We start from the raw sequence: 16,187 nt of genomic DNA on the forward strand, positions 1-16,187 counted from the left end.
TTCTTCCAGCGGCAGGGAAGAGCCAGGAACCTCCAGGACAGAAATAATTGGATTGTGCAGGGGTGAGTTTCCTGGCACTAGAGGAGTCTAAATAGAGGCTGTGCCAGCCTTGGGGGCTGGGGCTTGGGGCTGGTCTGCTCACAGTGGCTGCTTAGCCCAAGGAAGTGAAATGAGCAGTTTCAGAGGGCTGTATCCTGCCATTCCCAGCCTCTCACAACCGTGCAACTGGACCTGGTTACTACTCAGGGAGCCGGGAGACCCCGGCCCTTTCTCTCTGTCGGGAGCTGGGGACCCAAGTCTCCCCATAAAGGACTCTTGAAGGTAGCTGGAGCCCCAGGGAATGTGAGTTCAACACCGCTGCCCTCTACTGCGATCTCTGCTGAAGCCTGTCATTCCACCATTAAACCTATGACTCCAGGCCTTAAGCCTGGTGAAAGTCGAGCCCCCAGAAGGGTCACACATGTGATTGCCCTGGGCCTCGGGGCCAGGGACCCTTCCCGCGGTGCGGCGGAGAGGAGCGTCGCGGTCTGAGGCGTGGGGTAAGGCGCACATTGGGAACTCTGACCGCGCCTGAGGTGCAGGACGCGCGCACCCGGGCTCGGCTCGACCACGCGGGCCAGCAGGGCAGGCTAGGGGCGGCGCGCGGACGACGGGCGCGCAGGCACGGTCGGGCGCGTAGCCGCGGCGGGGGCGCGCGGGGGCGGGCCGGCCGGGGAAAGGGGTGGGGGAGGGCGGCGCCGGCAGGTTGGCGGCGGCCGCTATTTGAGCGCTGGTCCGGGACCTGGCGCTCAGAGCGCTTCGAGCTAGCGCGGCGGAGAGATCTCGGCGCGCAGCCCGCAGAGGCGCTGCGGTTCGGGCAGCCCCGGAGGCCACGCGCGAAGAAGGCAGAGGAGGAGGAGAGGCCGACTGCCACCCGCCCGCACCCCGCCACCCGCCGCCGCCTCCCCCTCCGCCGCCGCCCCCCACCCGCGGCGCCGCATCTTGAATGGAAACATGGCGGTGCCGGCTCGGACCTGCGGCGCCTCTCGGCCCGGCCCGGCTCGGACCGCGTTCCCCTGGCACGACCGCGGCCCTCGACCTGGTCCAGGCGCCGGGCGCCGGGTGGCCCGGCCCCCGCGCCCGCTGTCGCTGCTACTGCCGCCGCTGCTGCTGCTACCGCTGCTCGCCGCCCCCGGCGCCTCTGCCTACAGCTTCCCTCAGCAGCACACGTAAGTGGCCTCTGCCGGCCGCGGGACCCTGGCCGAGCTCAGCGCCCCCCTCCGCCCCCCGCCCGCGCCGGTCCCTCTCAGAGCCCCGCGTCGGAGCGGCGGCGCTGGGTCTCGCTGCCCTCTTCGCCCGGGGGCAGCGGCCCCAAGCCCAGAGGGCGGGCAGCCGGGGTCCCGGAGCTTCTGGCTGCGTCGCGAAACTTCCCCGAGGTGCCCCTTCTCCCCCCATCCCCCAAACTGGGCAGAGCAAGATCTCCAAGCCTCCTGTTGGAGTGGGGGTCCGAGCTTGCCGGCTGATTCCCTTGCCACTGTCCGGATGAGAGGGGAAGTTGGGGTTGGGTGAAGGGGCGGCTCCGCGTCTGCCCTGTAGTTCCTCCTGGGTAACAAGCTGGCGTTTTAGAGCTAGAGGTGGGGGGCACCTCCACACCTGTCTTCACTGTCCTTTTCCTTTGAGGGGGAGGGCTGGATGCAGAGGATTCGAGCACCTTCCTGTTTGGCCAGTGCCACAGAGGGGGTCAGTGTCCCCTGTTCTTGCCCCGCCCCCACCACACCTGGAGGAAGGGTCCCCTGGAAAGCACAATTGGGAGGTGAAGATGCCGGAGTGGGGGTGAATGGCAGAGAGGACCCCTGCCTGCCCCTGTTGCTGCTGATGCCAACAAGGGCATCTCCCGGCCCTGCCAGCTTCTGCTGGTTCTCTGTGGTCCTTCTGAGCTTTCTCTCCCTCCCCAAGAGCCCCAAAATTCAGGCATCCTCCTCCAATTGAGCTTGGCCAGATGTGTCTGGGGCTGGGAATAGGTATTCAGTGCCTGTGGCCTTTAGGACAGCAGCTGTTTCTATGGGCACCATGACCCAGCCTTATGTCAGTACCCAGACATCCTGTGGCTTTGGGGCACCGTGACCACCTTGCTGTCTGTTATCTGTCTCCGGGTCTGAGGAGCCACCTGTCTTTAGACTCCTGCACCAATGGCCGTACTGGGGTTTTGGGAAATGAGTAGTTTGGCTGCTAGTGGTCAAGGGGAAGGGTCTGGCTTTTGGAAAGGGGAAAGGCTGGCTCTGCATCATTAGACCAGTTGCGCCCAAGGGTAGGAGCCCCTGGTTCTGCCTTAAAACCTGCCAACTCCAGCTTGTAGGTTCTCCCAGATGAGGGAAAAACAAACTCTCACTGTCTGAGTCTCTCTCTGTCTCATCATCTCTCGCCTCAAACAGCCTGGCTGTGCTCAGGCGGGTGATCAGTAGGCAAATTACAGGTGCCACACGGACGTGTCCTCTGTCAACCGTCTGGATTTTTCATGTGTCTATGTGGGGTGTGTGCAGGGAGAATAGAATCATATGGAAGTTTAGGGCTTGTGGGTGCGTTATTGTCTTTCATTTGCTGTGATGAAAGTGGACTGAAGTCATGATGTTTAAAAAGAGCAAAAGCATTATTTTTTTGTTGTTGTTCTTTTTTCCTCAAAGCCAAGAAACAGTTTTTTTCCCCCTAGCCATTTGGTAGCTCCTTGAGTGAAGGTTTCAGTAGATGTCTCTTTTCACCTCTTCCCACCTCACTCCTTCTCCTTCCAACCTGCAGTGGGTCAGATGGCTCCTGGGCCTGCATTGTGCATTTGTGAGACCCTGACCAGAGTGGACACCTGTCCCTCCGTCCCCAGCCAGAAGACCTGCTGAGGCAGGTGTGATGGCAGCAGCACATTTTCAGCTGGACGCTCTTCTCTTGTCAATATAGTTGGAGCTAATTTGAGGATTTGGGACATGCCTTCCAAATTGTAATTAGGGAATGAGAGCGGGGGGTGAGGTGAGGGCTGTGCAGCTCTGAGGGTCCAGGGGGAGGTGACTAACGGTGCGACGGCACGCAGGGCTGGCGGTGACAGCCAGCGCCCTTCAGCTGCCCTGGTCCTGCAGATACCGATGCCCATTGATCTTCGGAGAGAGGAAGGGGAGGGAATTGAGTGAGGGTCCCTCCCACCTCCCCGGCATGGCCATGCCTAGTTCAAGTTGAGACTTTTGTTGAGCTGACATGAAAGGCTCAGGCTGCTGCCCTGGGGCTGCTCAGAGGCCGGTGGCCTTCCTAAATTCTCCTGGGTTAGCGTGGCCAGGCTAGGATGGGACTTTGATACAGGTGGCTTTCTGAACTGAGAACTGGGACTCTCAGCTCACAGTACTAGGGTGATGACCCCTCAGTGGAGAGGGCCCTTGACAGGAAAGTCATTTCCTCATTAGCTTCTGGCAATGTGACAGGGCCCAGCTTTGCAAGCTGCTGCTTTTTAAGCGAGTGTGGGTTTGGGGTCCGGTGGCCATTATTTCTGTAATCGCTCTGGCAGCGTGGCTTTCTGCCCACCAGGCAAAGCAGACCAAGGCTGCTGCTGGATGAGGGAGGGCAGGGGAGTTACCACTGAAGGGAGGACGGGGCTTCGGTTTGAGGGGTGGATCTCTCACCCCACCTGGACCCAGATCTGGTCTTCAAACAAGAAGGAGGCCACGTGTGCGTCAGCACATGTGTGTGCATGCGTGTGTCAGGTGAGATGGGGGAAATGGGAGTCAGAGCACACATTCTCCTTACCTCCTTCCTCCTGTTTCCTGTTTGCTGCTGGCTGAGGGGCAGCCGTCGCTGTTTTGCCTCTCCTTGTGTCTTTTCCTTTCCCAATCCTGTCCATCTTCTCCCTTGTCCCCTGCCTCCTCCTTCAGTCTCTCATCTTTTCTCCCACCTCCCCCCACTTCCTTGCCCATCCCTCTCATCTCTCTGTGCCCACTCTGCCCTGCTCACCTCTTTTTTCATCTCTATTGGACCTCTGTCCCCTATTCGCTGGCATCCCTGGGTTTCTCTGTCCCCTGCTCCCCAGGGTCCTGGCTGAGCTGCCCAGCTGGCTGCATTCTCTTAGCTCCACTCTGCCCCAGTGACAGTACTGGCCAGCACCTCCCTTCCTCTGGGAGTGGGTGGGTGAGTAGGGAGCAGAAAGGAGCCTGAGCAGTCTGGGCCCCCCAGCAGATTAATGACAGCCAGAGTACATGCTCCTTTTCCTGAGTGCCCACGACAGGGCATGCGTCAGTCTAGCTACGGTTAATGGTGGGTGACGTGTTGTCTGTCTGGGCCTCTGAGCCCGCATCTTCACTATTAGAGGGAGGCAACATCACACATCTGGGTCCCCCATCTACCCAACAACCTGCCAACAGCTTTTGCAGGAGGGAGGAGGGGTCGAGGCTTCACAGCCCGTTGCCACTGGCTGACATCCCTCCTAGTGTTGAGGTCTGAAGAGAGGGACCCTTGGCTGCTGTCCCTGCCAGGACACACCTTTATTGGTCCAACTCTGTCAGGCTAGGCCTTGAGAAGGGAGTATGACATTTGAAGACGAGCCCCCTCATAGTGTGCAGGTGAATCTCCCTCTGGATTCTCAGTCACACTAGTGTCTCCAAGGAGAGTCTGACTCACAGATGGAGTGAGCACTTCTGCCCTCAGTGCCTCCTTCTCCCCTCTGCCTGTGTAGGGTGGACCCTGCCAACTCCCAGGAGGAGGTAATTTGAGGACATGGTGGGTATCAGGTGTAGACCCTGCAGGCTCAAGCTTTGGTCTCCAGAGCTGACCCTCTCCATTGGAATGACCTTGCCTCTGTTTCCCCAGCTAAGATAGTAGAAGCTGCTTTGGAGGCTGTTGGTGAGAATTAATGGAAGAGGGTGTTAGCCTCTGGTGGGCATGGAGGGTTCCGTGGGTGGGAACCATAGCAACTATTGATAACATTAACATCAGACCCTGATGCTACAGCCTGATGAGCCCCCACCCACCAATCTTTTCATACTGCTCCCATGGGCAGAGCGCCTTCCTATCTCTCTGCTCCACTTATGCAGTCCCCTCATCACTGCATGCTTTTCTCAGGAGGTTAGATCCTTCCTTCAGGGTCTCTTACCCACACCTTCCGGACTCCTCTGGGTTGTGCCACTAGCTCAGGCCATATCCATCCACATGGAGTATCAACTCCGTGAGGACAGGCACTGAGCCACCTCCCTCCTTCATTCCCTGCAGCCCAACTTGACTGTGGTGGGGGTTGTCACCAGGCTAATGGCCTCCCCTCACTGAGCTCAGGACAGGCCCCTTAACCACATTACTGCCTTAACCTCAGGATCTGTGGTCATGCCCATCCCACAGATGGGGAGACTGAGACTCAGAAATATGAAGGGACCTTCCCAAAGCCCCACAACTGCTAGGGGCAGGGCAGGGAGAGGACTAATCTGTCAGACACTTAGCTGTCCTGACAGGGGCTGGGCACATTTGGGCAGTGGGCCCTGGAAGTTGGAGGTGGGGACCCAAAACCTGGGTCTCTGGAAGAAAATGAAGAGGCCTAAGACATGTGAGTTACACCTAGGCTTCCAGCTATAACCTTTCCTACTCTGTCCCTCTGTCTTTTTTTCTGGGTCTCCCTAAGGGGGCCTTCCTTGGTCCACGGCTGCCCTGCCAGCCCGGTGCTCCATGCTCATGGCCCCTGTTCCCACCTCCACCCTCTCTCACATGTACACAGGAGATCATGGAGTACCCAGCCCAGGATTTTCTCTTCTCTGAGGCTTCAAGTCCTGGGCCAGGCCTGCCTGGCATGGAGGCGTGGGCAAAGAGGGACTTCATCTCGAGATTCTGAGGTGCCATGCCCCCTGCAGATTCCAGTATGATTCCAGAGAGAAAGGTCATGGGATGGGGCTGGTTAATGGAAACCTGAGGTTGGGTCCTCTAGTCCTGCAGCAGTTGTTTTAGGCCTGAGGGGACTTCAGAGGACTCGGACCTTATAGATGCTTGGGTTGTCATGCTTTGTGGACAGGTGGGGCCTGGGTTGCTGGGGAACCAGGGTTCTTCTTGCTAGGAAACCATTCAAAGGGCAGCTGGAGGTTTGGGTGTCAAAGAAGGCAGGCATGTGGCATGCACCCTGGAGGGTAGTGCTGTCTGTGGGTGGGGGGTGGTCTCTTTCCTTCCAGTTCCATCCTTGTGGGCGTCCAGACTTGAGATCTGCCTTGGGAACTAGTGACCTGTGTCTTTAAGTGAGGGCTCAGGGTCTCAGGCCTGGGGAGGGAGACCAGGGCTGAGGATGCTCTAAAGGTGAGGGTGGTGGGTTTTCCCACTGCTGGCTTCATCCCTCCAGCCAACTGGGGAGCTTCTCTTCGTGTCAGGTTTGTTTATTTTTTTATTTTTTATTTTTTTCTGGTGCCTACTGTCTAAACAAGAAGCTACAGAATCAATATTCGTATTCCCAGAGGGAGGTGTATGTGTGTTTTTTGGGTTTTTTTTGCTTTTCTTCCTTTCCCTTTCTCTCTTGTCCTGTGTAACCCAAAGAGCCTCTTGAGCTGCCTGTGGCTAAGAGGGGGGAGTTGGTGGTGCAGGTGACCATGGGGATTGAGATGTCCCTGGGGGGCTTGCAAGGGACTCAAGGATGCTGTCATTTAGGTCCACATAGTCTAAGCCTGACCTTCTGCAGGCAGGACCTGGGGGCAGTGTTCAGTCAAGCCCTGCCCTGCCACCGTGGGACACAGGCCATTGGTTTGGTATCCCCAGCCCTGGTCCTGCTCATGGACCACCTCACCTGGGCCCCCTCCTTCTGGGGCTAGTCCAGCCTGCTGGGCCCCTGACCACCACTGATGCTGGTGATTGAGTCTGTGGGGGATCTGGCCTTACAGAGCAGGAAACACTGTCTAGTTGGTATTACATGGGGGGAAATCTTCACATGCGGACCTGAGCATCCTCACCTTGGGTTGTCCTGGTCCTAGGGTCCTCTGTCAAAGGCAGTCCCAACCCAGTCCTCTCATGGTGGTGACTTTGGACAAGCCTCTCTTCCCCCTGGGCCTCAGTTTCCTCTCTAGCATGGCCCTTCTGACTCTGACATTATAGTCCCCTAAGGAGACAGAGCCAAGGTCTTCCTGCTCCTCTCCACACTCTGCTTTAGCTGCAGGGGGAGGCCTGACCCCAGCCCAGCTGGGCCCCATCTCCCCCAGTGTGAGGAGTCTGCACCTCTGGTACTGGCCTCTGGCTGCACCTTGGGTGTCTCGAAGCTGCTTCTCAGACTGACCCACTTTGAGCTCTGATCAGCCTAATTGTTTAACAGAGAGGGAGGGGCACAGGAAGACTATCCTGCTGATTATTAACCATTTCTCCCTGCCTTGGAAATGACTTATTAAACAAAGGGGAAAGGAGTAGTTGAGAAGGGAGAGAAGTCATCCCTTCTGCTTCTTTTTCCTGCCCCCCTGGTTTTCACCTTGATGCCTTCCTTCCCTGCTAGCCGAATCTTTCGGAATGAGTCCCTTCTTGACACATACTGAGACTCTGCCACACCTCTCACCAGCTGTGTGACCTTGGGAACTTCCTTCGCCTCTCTGGGTCTTGGGACCTCATCTGTAAAACAGGGTTCCCGTGATGGTGCTGCCTCATTGGATTAGGGTGTGAAACGTCGTGAGATATGGGCCTAGCCCCAGGGAATGCATGACAAGGACACGTGGATCCTGACTGGATCTATGAGGGTTTTCATTCCAGCTGGGCCTGTACACTGCGTGCCAGGCAGTTGTCCCATCACCCATACCACCTACTGCCCAGCCAGGCCCTACAGGCACCTGAAACTTGATTGCGGTTTCTGGGTCTTCCTTCCTGTGCTTCGCGCTTGGCCTGTATGCACATGTCAGCTTGTGTGTGGAAGTGTCCATATGTTTGTGCTCTTTCATGTGTTTGTGTACATGTGTTGGGTATGTTCATGAGTGCGTGCTTGTGTGAGTGTTCATTTGTATACAAAGACGTGTGCTTGTGTGGGTGTGTGTGAGTATGTGTGCCCATGTATGCTTGCATGTTGTTTGCTGGTATATATGCAGGTTGTGTGTGCGTGCATGCTCAGTATGTATACACAGGTGTTGCTGTCTGTGCATATGAATGCAAAAGTGGGTGTGTGCATATGTGTGCATGGGAATATTCATGGTTTATCTCTGCACCCAGAATGCGCTCCCTGTGCCCACCTTCTGCACCTGCCTTTGAGGTTAATGCCAGGGCTCTTCTGGGCAAATGCTGGCAGTGGGAAATAAAGCCGTCTGGTTGTTAGGACCAGTGTTTTGCAAACTTTTATGTTAAGAACAGCCTGAGTTAAGGCTGAGCTGGGAAGTTTGATCATCTACCAACTGGCTTGAATGACAGTCTGCAAAGGAAACACACAAAGGCTTCGTCCTTGTAATTTAAATTTTTGCAAATCAAATGGTATTTAGATGCACTGAAGGACTTGGGACCCTGAAAAGCTTGGTAAGTCCTTTGTGAAGTGAAGCATCTTTGCAAATAACCCTTCCCATGTGGATAATCCCGGAGGGTGGCAGAGAGGTCGGGGCTTAGGCAGAGTTGAAACCCTTGCTGTGTGACCTTGGCCTGGCGTTTTTCCCTCTTGGAGTGTTGCTTCTCACTTGCACACTGAAGGAAGGAGACTGACAAAATTTGAAGCACCTGCTGTAGGTTTGGGGTTCTTGCTCCTAGCAAGACGTTTGTGCAGTCAGACTCAGGCATGATTTGGGTATAAAAACTTCGGCACGATGATGCCTGCATGTTCCTCTGGGACACCTCCAGCAAAGCTTTTCCTTTCAAGGATGAGTTTTTGCCTACTGGGTCCTCATGAACAAGGCTGTCTTGGTGCCCTGTGCTGGGTGCTGGCCCTTGGGCTGTATGGGCCCTGATCTTATGGGTTCTGATGTCCGAGAGAACTGTAAGTCTTGCTTTCCTGGCATTCTCAGGACCGATGTGTTGTCAGTGCTGGGATGGCCAAGCATCCTTGGCTTCTTGGGAGGGGGCTTCTGCAAATAGCAGAAGTGTCTGTGAAGGGCTTGGGTGCATACAGGGCCAGTGAAAGTCCCTGTAGGGTCAGGGAGCCTGGATGCGACCATCCCCTTGGGCAATAATGGGCCTTGCCTGGGTCCTTGATTTGGAAAGGACATATCCCAGTCATACAAGCCTCTGGGGACCCAGATACGTCCATCGTACAGACAGGGAAATTGATGTCTGAGTGGCAGAAAGGAGCCTTGGGGCCCCACATTTATGCCGGCTGCACATACTCTGCAGGCAGGGCCCAGTCTCCCCCAAGTGCTCAATACAGGCTGCTTGAAGGGTGCTCCCCATTCAACAGTCCTTGCTCTGTGATGTACAGCTGCTTCTCTGAAATAAAAACATTATTGACATGAGATGTGGAGCAATTTGAGGCCTCCTTTGGCAAACCCCGCAGAGCAAGGTGCCTGTGGTGCAGCGCCCCAGCTCCTGGTGTTTTCCTGCGGCAGACCTTGATGCCCTTGTGCCATTTTAGAGTCAGCGAGGCTTTCAGGGTGCCGTTGGAAAGGACAGCTTTGTCTCCAGGTGGGCATGAATGGGCCCGAGTGTTCCTGAGATGGGAAGAGGCCCCTGCTCTGCTATGAGTTTCCAGCCTGACGTGGCATTTTATCCTTGGTAATTTCCCTCCGCAGTCCATGTTCTCCTCCTCTGGTGCTGCCTGAAATGCTGCATTTGAAGCCTTAAAGGTCAGGGCTGGTGCTGCCACCAGTTCTAACAAACAACAAAACAACCCACCTCAGCCCTGCCCCCAACTTCATTTATTAGAAAGGAGAAATGAGCTGGTGGAACAGGCCTCTGTGCTGAGGGCTCTCACAGGCGGACGTTCCTCCTTTCTCCCTGTGAGCTGAGGCTGGGGTGGGCGTGATGAGAACCCAGAGTTTTTCCTGCCTTTCCTGGACCTGCCAGGCCTGCTGCAGTGTCTCCCATTGAGGGTTAGCTATGACCTTGCACCCCAGAAGCCTGCCATGGGCAGAGCCCCACTTCTCACCTAGTATTCAAGGGCCTGCCTGAGCTGATTCTGGTCTCTGGCCACTATCTCTGTGTGACTAGACTCCAGTCAGGCCAAGCCACTTGTAGGTCCTAGTAGGACCTCTGGCCTCTCCACCTTCTGGCTGTGTCTCTCTACCAGGCTTGCCTGCTGAGCCTGAGTACTGGGCTAAGGAGCCTTCCAGACCAGTGCTTTCCTCTGGCTCCCTACCCTGTGTGGGCCTCTCCTACCACCCTATGCCTCCCCCCAAGCTCTATGCCCAGTTTTTAGGGGCCTTCCAGAAGAAGGCATTGATCTGATTACTAACTCTCAAAATCTGAGTCAAAGAGTATACCTGAGTACAAGGAAAAGAGGTTGCTTCTGTGTATACCTTGGCAACCCTGGCCTGATGATTTTTTCATCATGCTAGACAGTCCAACAGGGAGCCCAGAGGTGGATATGTATAAGCTGTCATTGAGGACTAAGTCCTCACTTGCACACTGTCTGGCTGGCCTTACTTTTGGTGTGGTTGTCTGTCTTTGGTTGTCTTCCCTCATGGCAACAAGATGGCTGCCACAGCTCCAGGCATCACAAATACCAGACATTAGGAGTAAAAGAGGAGCTGTTTCCTTTGGGTTCCTCTTAAAGCTAGGAAGCCTCACCCAGAAACACCTAGTCAACTTCCCCTGACACTTCATTGGCCAGCACTGGGTCATGTGTCCACTCTAAACCAATCACCAGCAATCAAGAGGATGCATTGTGATTGGCTTGGGCTAATCAGGATTTACCCTTGAGCTAAGGATGGGGTCACCTTGGGGTTTGAGGTGGGAGAGATTCTTGCAGGCTTGGGTTTTGTTAGCAAGAAGACGGGGAGTGATGAAAATGGGGAGGAAGGATCAGCTTCAGGGTCAGACAAGAGGCCTGACAAGAGGAAGAGGGTGGGAGGGGAAGGACAGAGAGGAAGCATTTGTAAAGAAAGTAATTTTAACCACATCATCAATCACTGCGAGCTGGGCCATGGGTGCTGTATTTCACAGATGCTATCCTATGAGATCAGTCTGTTTTTATTCCCATTTCATAGGCAAGAAAAATTGAGGTTCAGCAGGGCTAAGTGATGCTAAAATCACACAGCTAGTGAGTGGTTGAGGCAGGATTCACGCCCCAGTGCTCGGGTCTGAACCCTCAGCCCCTGCCTCACATAGCCCTTCTTCAGCCCACCTCCTCCAGGCGGCCTCCTGACCACAGGACCCTCAGGGTGCCCCGCACTCCTGCGCTTTTCCATCACACGTGTCCGTCTGCCCTTCTTGTTCCAATTTCCTCCTACCCACCCTAGCCCTGGCCCCTGCCCAACTTACGGTGGGAATCTGGGCAAGCCACCTGCCCTCCTCCTCCCAGCCTCAGTGTCTTCATCATTCTCAGGACCCTCCAGAGTGATGAGTCCTTCTGTAGCTGATGATGCTTCCCTGCCACCCATCTGCATAGCTGTCATCTCTGTCCTGCCCTGTAAGCTGGTGCTATGGAGACCACGGCCACAGGGGCTGCTTCTTATGGGCACGGTGGTGGGCATAGGAGGGGATCCCTGCCCTCAGGACTGAGTACCCACCCAGGCAGCAGCCAGCTCCTTCCAGGGGGGCTTAACAAGCACATAGTATGCACTGAGTGTGGAGTAAGCAGGGGAGAGGTTGGGTGGGTTGCAAGGGCCTTGCCAGCCCCAAACAGGCCCTACCTATGGTCTGGCTGACCTCTGCCAGTCCCTTTGTGCCTGACTGGGACTCATTGTTCCATGAAACCTCCCCTGACTTCCCCGTGTGGGTCAGGGGCTTCCTAGGCTGCCTGAAGGCTCCCCCATTATTGTCCTGCAGTAGACCTGCTGCCTCCCCTTTCGAGCTGTGTAGGCATGGCCACCTGTCCTTGGCTGGAGCTCCAGGCTAGCACACACCAAGTGCTCAAAAATGTTTGCTGAACAGAAACTCAGCGCAGGTGTCTACAGGCCAAGCTGATTATGTCTCTGGAAGCTGGAGCAGCTTTTACATGGTCTGGGATGGTCCCACATGGGCCTGGCTTTACTCGTGCCACAGGGCAAAGGCCACCCCACACACCCTCCTGTGCCTCTCTTACAAGGTTGCCCCAGCCCAGGGGCTGCCTCCAAGGGCTACCTGAGAGAGAGAGGTGAAGGTGGGGTCCAGGGCCCCAGGGCGCTGTTATTTAATTGGGTGGGCAGGGCCTGGGCATCAGCATTTTCCAGAACCACCAGCTGAGGTAGAAAGCCAGGGCCATAGGGGATAGGAAGGTAAAACACAGGACCCCTCCTCCCACCCTGCTCTCCAGCAAGGAGAACTGAGGCTGCCAGGGAAGGAGGGTGCAGGCCAGCATACTGGTTCTGGGGAGTCTCCTGGCTGTGGTACCTGTTGGGGGCCAACTGGTCCTAGATGCCTGTGCATGTGGCCAGGGGCCAGTCTGCAGCCTATTCCATGGAGATCAGCAGGGCCCCTCAACTGGCTGCCCTGCTCCTTCCTTACTGCCCCTCTGCGTTGACCCATGGCTCCAAGGCCTGCCTACATTTCAGGACCCACCTCCTGATGGCCCCTTCCCCACCTGAGCCCCCTCCCTACATGTTAACTATGTGCCAGGGCTGCTCTGGAGGAGCTCATCGTCTTTGAGGGAGATCATCAGTGAGGAAGAAATGGAAGTGAGGCCAAACAAATAATAACCACACATGGCTGGTGCTCCAGGCAGCATCCAGGGGGTGATGGGACGCAGCCCCTGGTGGACGGGGGGAGGTGGGGTGGAGCTCATACTCCAGATGGAGTTCTAACAGACCCTCTCAGGGTCCCCAGCCATTCCTAAGACCCTGGGCTTCCTTGTTCAGGGCTGTGGAGGTCCCGGGGAGAACACCAGGACCCACCTTCCTCTGAGGGTAAGCCACTAATGGGAAGACAAGGATAAGGGCAGCAGTGGGGAGAGGGAGAGGCTTACACACACCAATCCAGTCCCCGTCCCAAAGCTCTAGACAGGCCCCATCCATCCCTCTCCTGCTGATATGCTCCCTGGGGCCGCTGCTCCCCTCACAGTGCCTCCTAGCACCAGGATGCCTTGGGTTGCCCACAGCCCATGACTGGGGCCCTGCCTGCCTGGTGCCCTGCAGCGCCAAGTTCCCTGGCACAGAGAGGCTGGGGAGGGGTGGCAGGGAACAATCCCAGAGGCCATTAAGCCGGGTGATTTACATGGTTCCCAAGCCAGTTCTGGGTGAAATACATTTCACAGGTGATTTCCAGACTGGTGGCGTATGGAGGAGGCTGTTATTCTAAAATAGAGAAGGGTGGGGACATCACGGGGCCGTCTACAGGGACCTGGAGCCATGGACTTTGTTAGCCTCACCGTGTCTGCCTGCTGCCAGCTAGAAAGCCTGGTCCAGGGGATGGGGTTTAAGGAGGGGAGGAACTAGGGTCATAAAGAGAGCCCTATATGTAACCATGAGTCATTTTGTGCCTCAGTTTTCTAATCTTTAAAATGGGGTCATATCTCTATATTTTGTGGTTGTAAGTTTAGAGCATTATTTTTTGAGCACCTGCTGTGTGCCAGACGCCATATGCAGGAGATGATATTTTATGTCTGTGTCAAAAAATAACGAGAGAATCGTGAGTGCTTTGCACTGTGGGGCAGCAGCAGGAGGGTCTTACTACTGGAGCCCCCACCTAGCTGGGGCGAATAATAATCCCATCCTCAACCTCTAATGTTTATTGAGTTGAGGCTTAGTGCTGTCTGCCTCCCCTGGCACAAGTTACAAAGTCTACGGCAGCATGGGGATGCCCGGACTAGGAGGCTCTGCACCATGGCTCAGGTGTGATGGGCACTAGTTAGTGTCTGTGGAGTGAGTGGAATGAATGGATTCAGTTTCCAAGAGCTAAGCAGCTCCCTTGTCCCCTGCTCAGAGAGCCCACCTTCCCTGGGAATGCCCAGATTCACATAGCCCCGGGGCCTCTTCTCCCGACATGGAGAGGGTAAAGGCCATGTGTTAGTTCAGTGCCTCTCCCAACAAGGCAAGAAGTCGGTAACCTTGTGTTACATAAAATTTATGAAGTGGGTGACAGCTACTCTGAGCCTTGTTTTTCTCACCTGAACAATGGGGAGAGGCAGCTCATCCTCTTGCCTTTCTCACAGACTGGCCTTGGGGATGTGTGAGTTGGACTCGTAAACAGGTCAAATGCCAGGGCAAGGGTGGCCCAAGAGTCAGTGCAAGGGGGATGCAAGGGCCTGGAGTGGGCTCTCCTTGGGTTTCAGGCATGGCTGTGGGTCAGCCCATGGGTTTAACCATACAGGCTGTGCCCCCAAAAATCCTGGTGCAGCCCGAGGCTTCCACTCAGTTCATCATCTTCTAGTCAGTGCCTCCCCGGCTGTGGGCACATTTGTTCTTTCCACAGACACTCGCCACAGCCTGCCGTTCGTTCATCCTCTCCATGCTGTGTGGCAGGCAATGACTGGGGACAGGCAGACCACGGTGCAGGGAGGTGATATACACAGGGGACATGCTATGTTGGAAGGTGACAAATGCCATGGAGAAGAGACAGGATGAATTTGGGGGAGGGTGTAATGAAGGGGGTAGGTCAGAGTGGGCCTCACCAAAACATTTGAGCAAAATCTGGAAGGAAAAGTGGGTGGGAACCAAGGGGTATCTGAGAGAAGAGTGTCCCAAGCAGAGGCACAGCCAGCACAAAGGCCCTGAGATGGGTTGTGGTTAGAGCAGGAGAAGGGGAGAGTGGAAGGAGAGGTCAGAGGGCCGTGGAGGCCAGGGTAGGCAGGGCCATTAAATTAGCATGACTTTGAGGTGGACACCACCGGAGAGGTGTGAACAGAGGAGCACCGGGGTGGTGTCCATGGTAGTGGTGAAATCTGCCAATGGTCTGGGTGTAAGAAAGGGAAAGGGGTCCTAGGTCACCTCAGGAAGTTTGGCTTGAGCAGCTGGAAGGACAGAGTTGTCGCCAGGTGAGCTGTAGGAGGCTGCAGAAGAGTCAGTCCAGGGGACCATCAGGTATTGGACACATTGAGTTTGAGATGCAGACGAGGGCATCCAAGTGGAGGTGCCTCAGAGCCGGATGTGAGCCTCTGGAGCTGAGCTGTGCCTGCCCAGGCTGGGTGCCGAGGACTGAACAGAGAACCCTGCTCTTTGAACCCCTAGTTTAGCATCCACTGTCTGCACCCGCTCTCCTCATCTCCCCATTGTCGGGAGCTCACCACCCTTCACCATCCATCACATGGAGGTGATCACCGTGTCCTTGAGGATGGAGCGCTGCAGGCCTCAGTGTGAGAGCAGCCTGCTTTGGTCCCCGTGGTTGGTCTGTGGGTATTCACAGGGCATCACCGTGTGCAGAGCTCACTGCTGAGCCTTGCACGTGCTGTACCCTCTGTCTGGACTGCCCTCCAGCTCTGCAGTTCCACCTTTACCTGGCCAGACCCCTTTACCTTGCTGTGCATCCTGCTCCCCCAAGGCTCGCTGGACTCCTCCTCCCTCTACTTATTGAGTCCAGATCAGATCGGATGTCTGCTCTGGTTGAATTCCAAGCTCCCAACGACAGGTCTGCATCTGCCCTGCTCACCGCTGTGTCCCTTCTCAGTCCTAGCCTGGAATGTGGCTCAGTAGCTGTATAAATGAATGAATAGATGGATGGATGGATGGATGGATGGATGGATGGGGAGTGAGGGAGCTAGTAGGGAGTTTGTGAAAGGTTGGAAACACCTCAGAGTGTGTGGTCTGAGATAAGCCCTGCCGGGTTTGGCCAACCTGCCTCTCACTGAGTCAGCCCTGAGGACAGCACAGGCTCTTGACCTAGCTACCAACCTGGGGCTCCTCAGAAGGAGATGAGCCCACTGGGGTGGCACCTGAAGGCCCCTCCTCACTGCAGCTTGAAGAGGGGATTTGCACTGCTAAAGGATTCACTACAGAGCGTGGAAAGTAACCAGCCCACCGCATGTCAAGGCAGGTTGAGCACTTACATTCGATTTACATGCAGCTTGGCTCCCACTGAAGCCTGGCACTCACTAGTGAGGAGCAAATCCCAGAGGAAGTGGGCATCTCCCCATCCCTGGTCTGGGCCACCTCGTGGGAAAGATTTGAGGGAGCTTGGGCTCTGCACTGCTGAGACAACACTCCTACAGCAGGATAGCTCTGGTGGGGTGTAAGGAAGGACTTTCTGATTGCACCGAGCTTTGG

General features: G+C 55.8%; 1 protein-coding gene across 8 annotated transcripts in view; it reads left to right on the forward strand.

The window, feature by feature from the left end:
• The first annotated feature begins 731 nt into the window (after nucleotides 1-731).
• CACNA2D2 (calcium voltage-gated channel auxiliary subunit alpha2delta 2) overlaps nucleotides 732-16,187 on the forward strand; it is a 136,945-nt gene continuing 121,489 nt past the window's right edge. For all 8 annotated transcript variants that reach the window (XM_064496507.1, XM_064496512.1, XM_064496508.1 and 5 more), the window contains exon 1: nucleotides 732-1,208. In XM_064496507.1, coding sequence (XP_064352577.1) covers nucleotides 994-1,208 — 215 coding nt within the window. In that variant the 5' untranslated portion in view covers nucleotides 732-993. The remainder of the gene's footprint in view (nucleotides 1,209-16,187) is intronic.

Source organism: Camelus dromedarius, chromosome 17, assembly GCF_036321535.1.
Source record: "Camelus dromedarius isolate mCamDro1 chromosome 17, mCamDro1.pat, whole genome shotgun sequence".
In the NCBI taxonomy this organism is placed as follows: Eukaryota; Metazoa; Chordata; class Mammalia; order Artiodactyla; family Camelidae; genus Camelus; species Camelus dromedarius.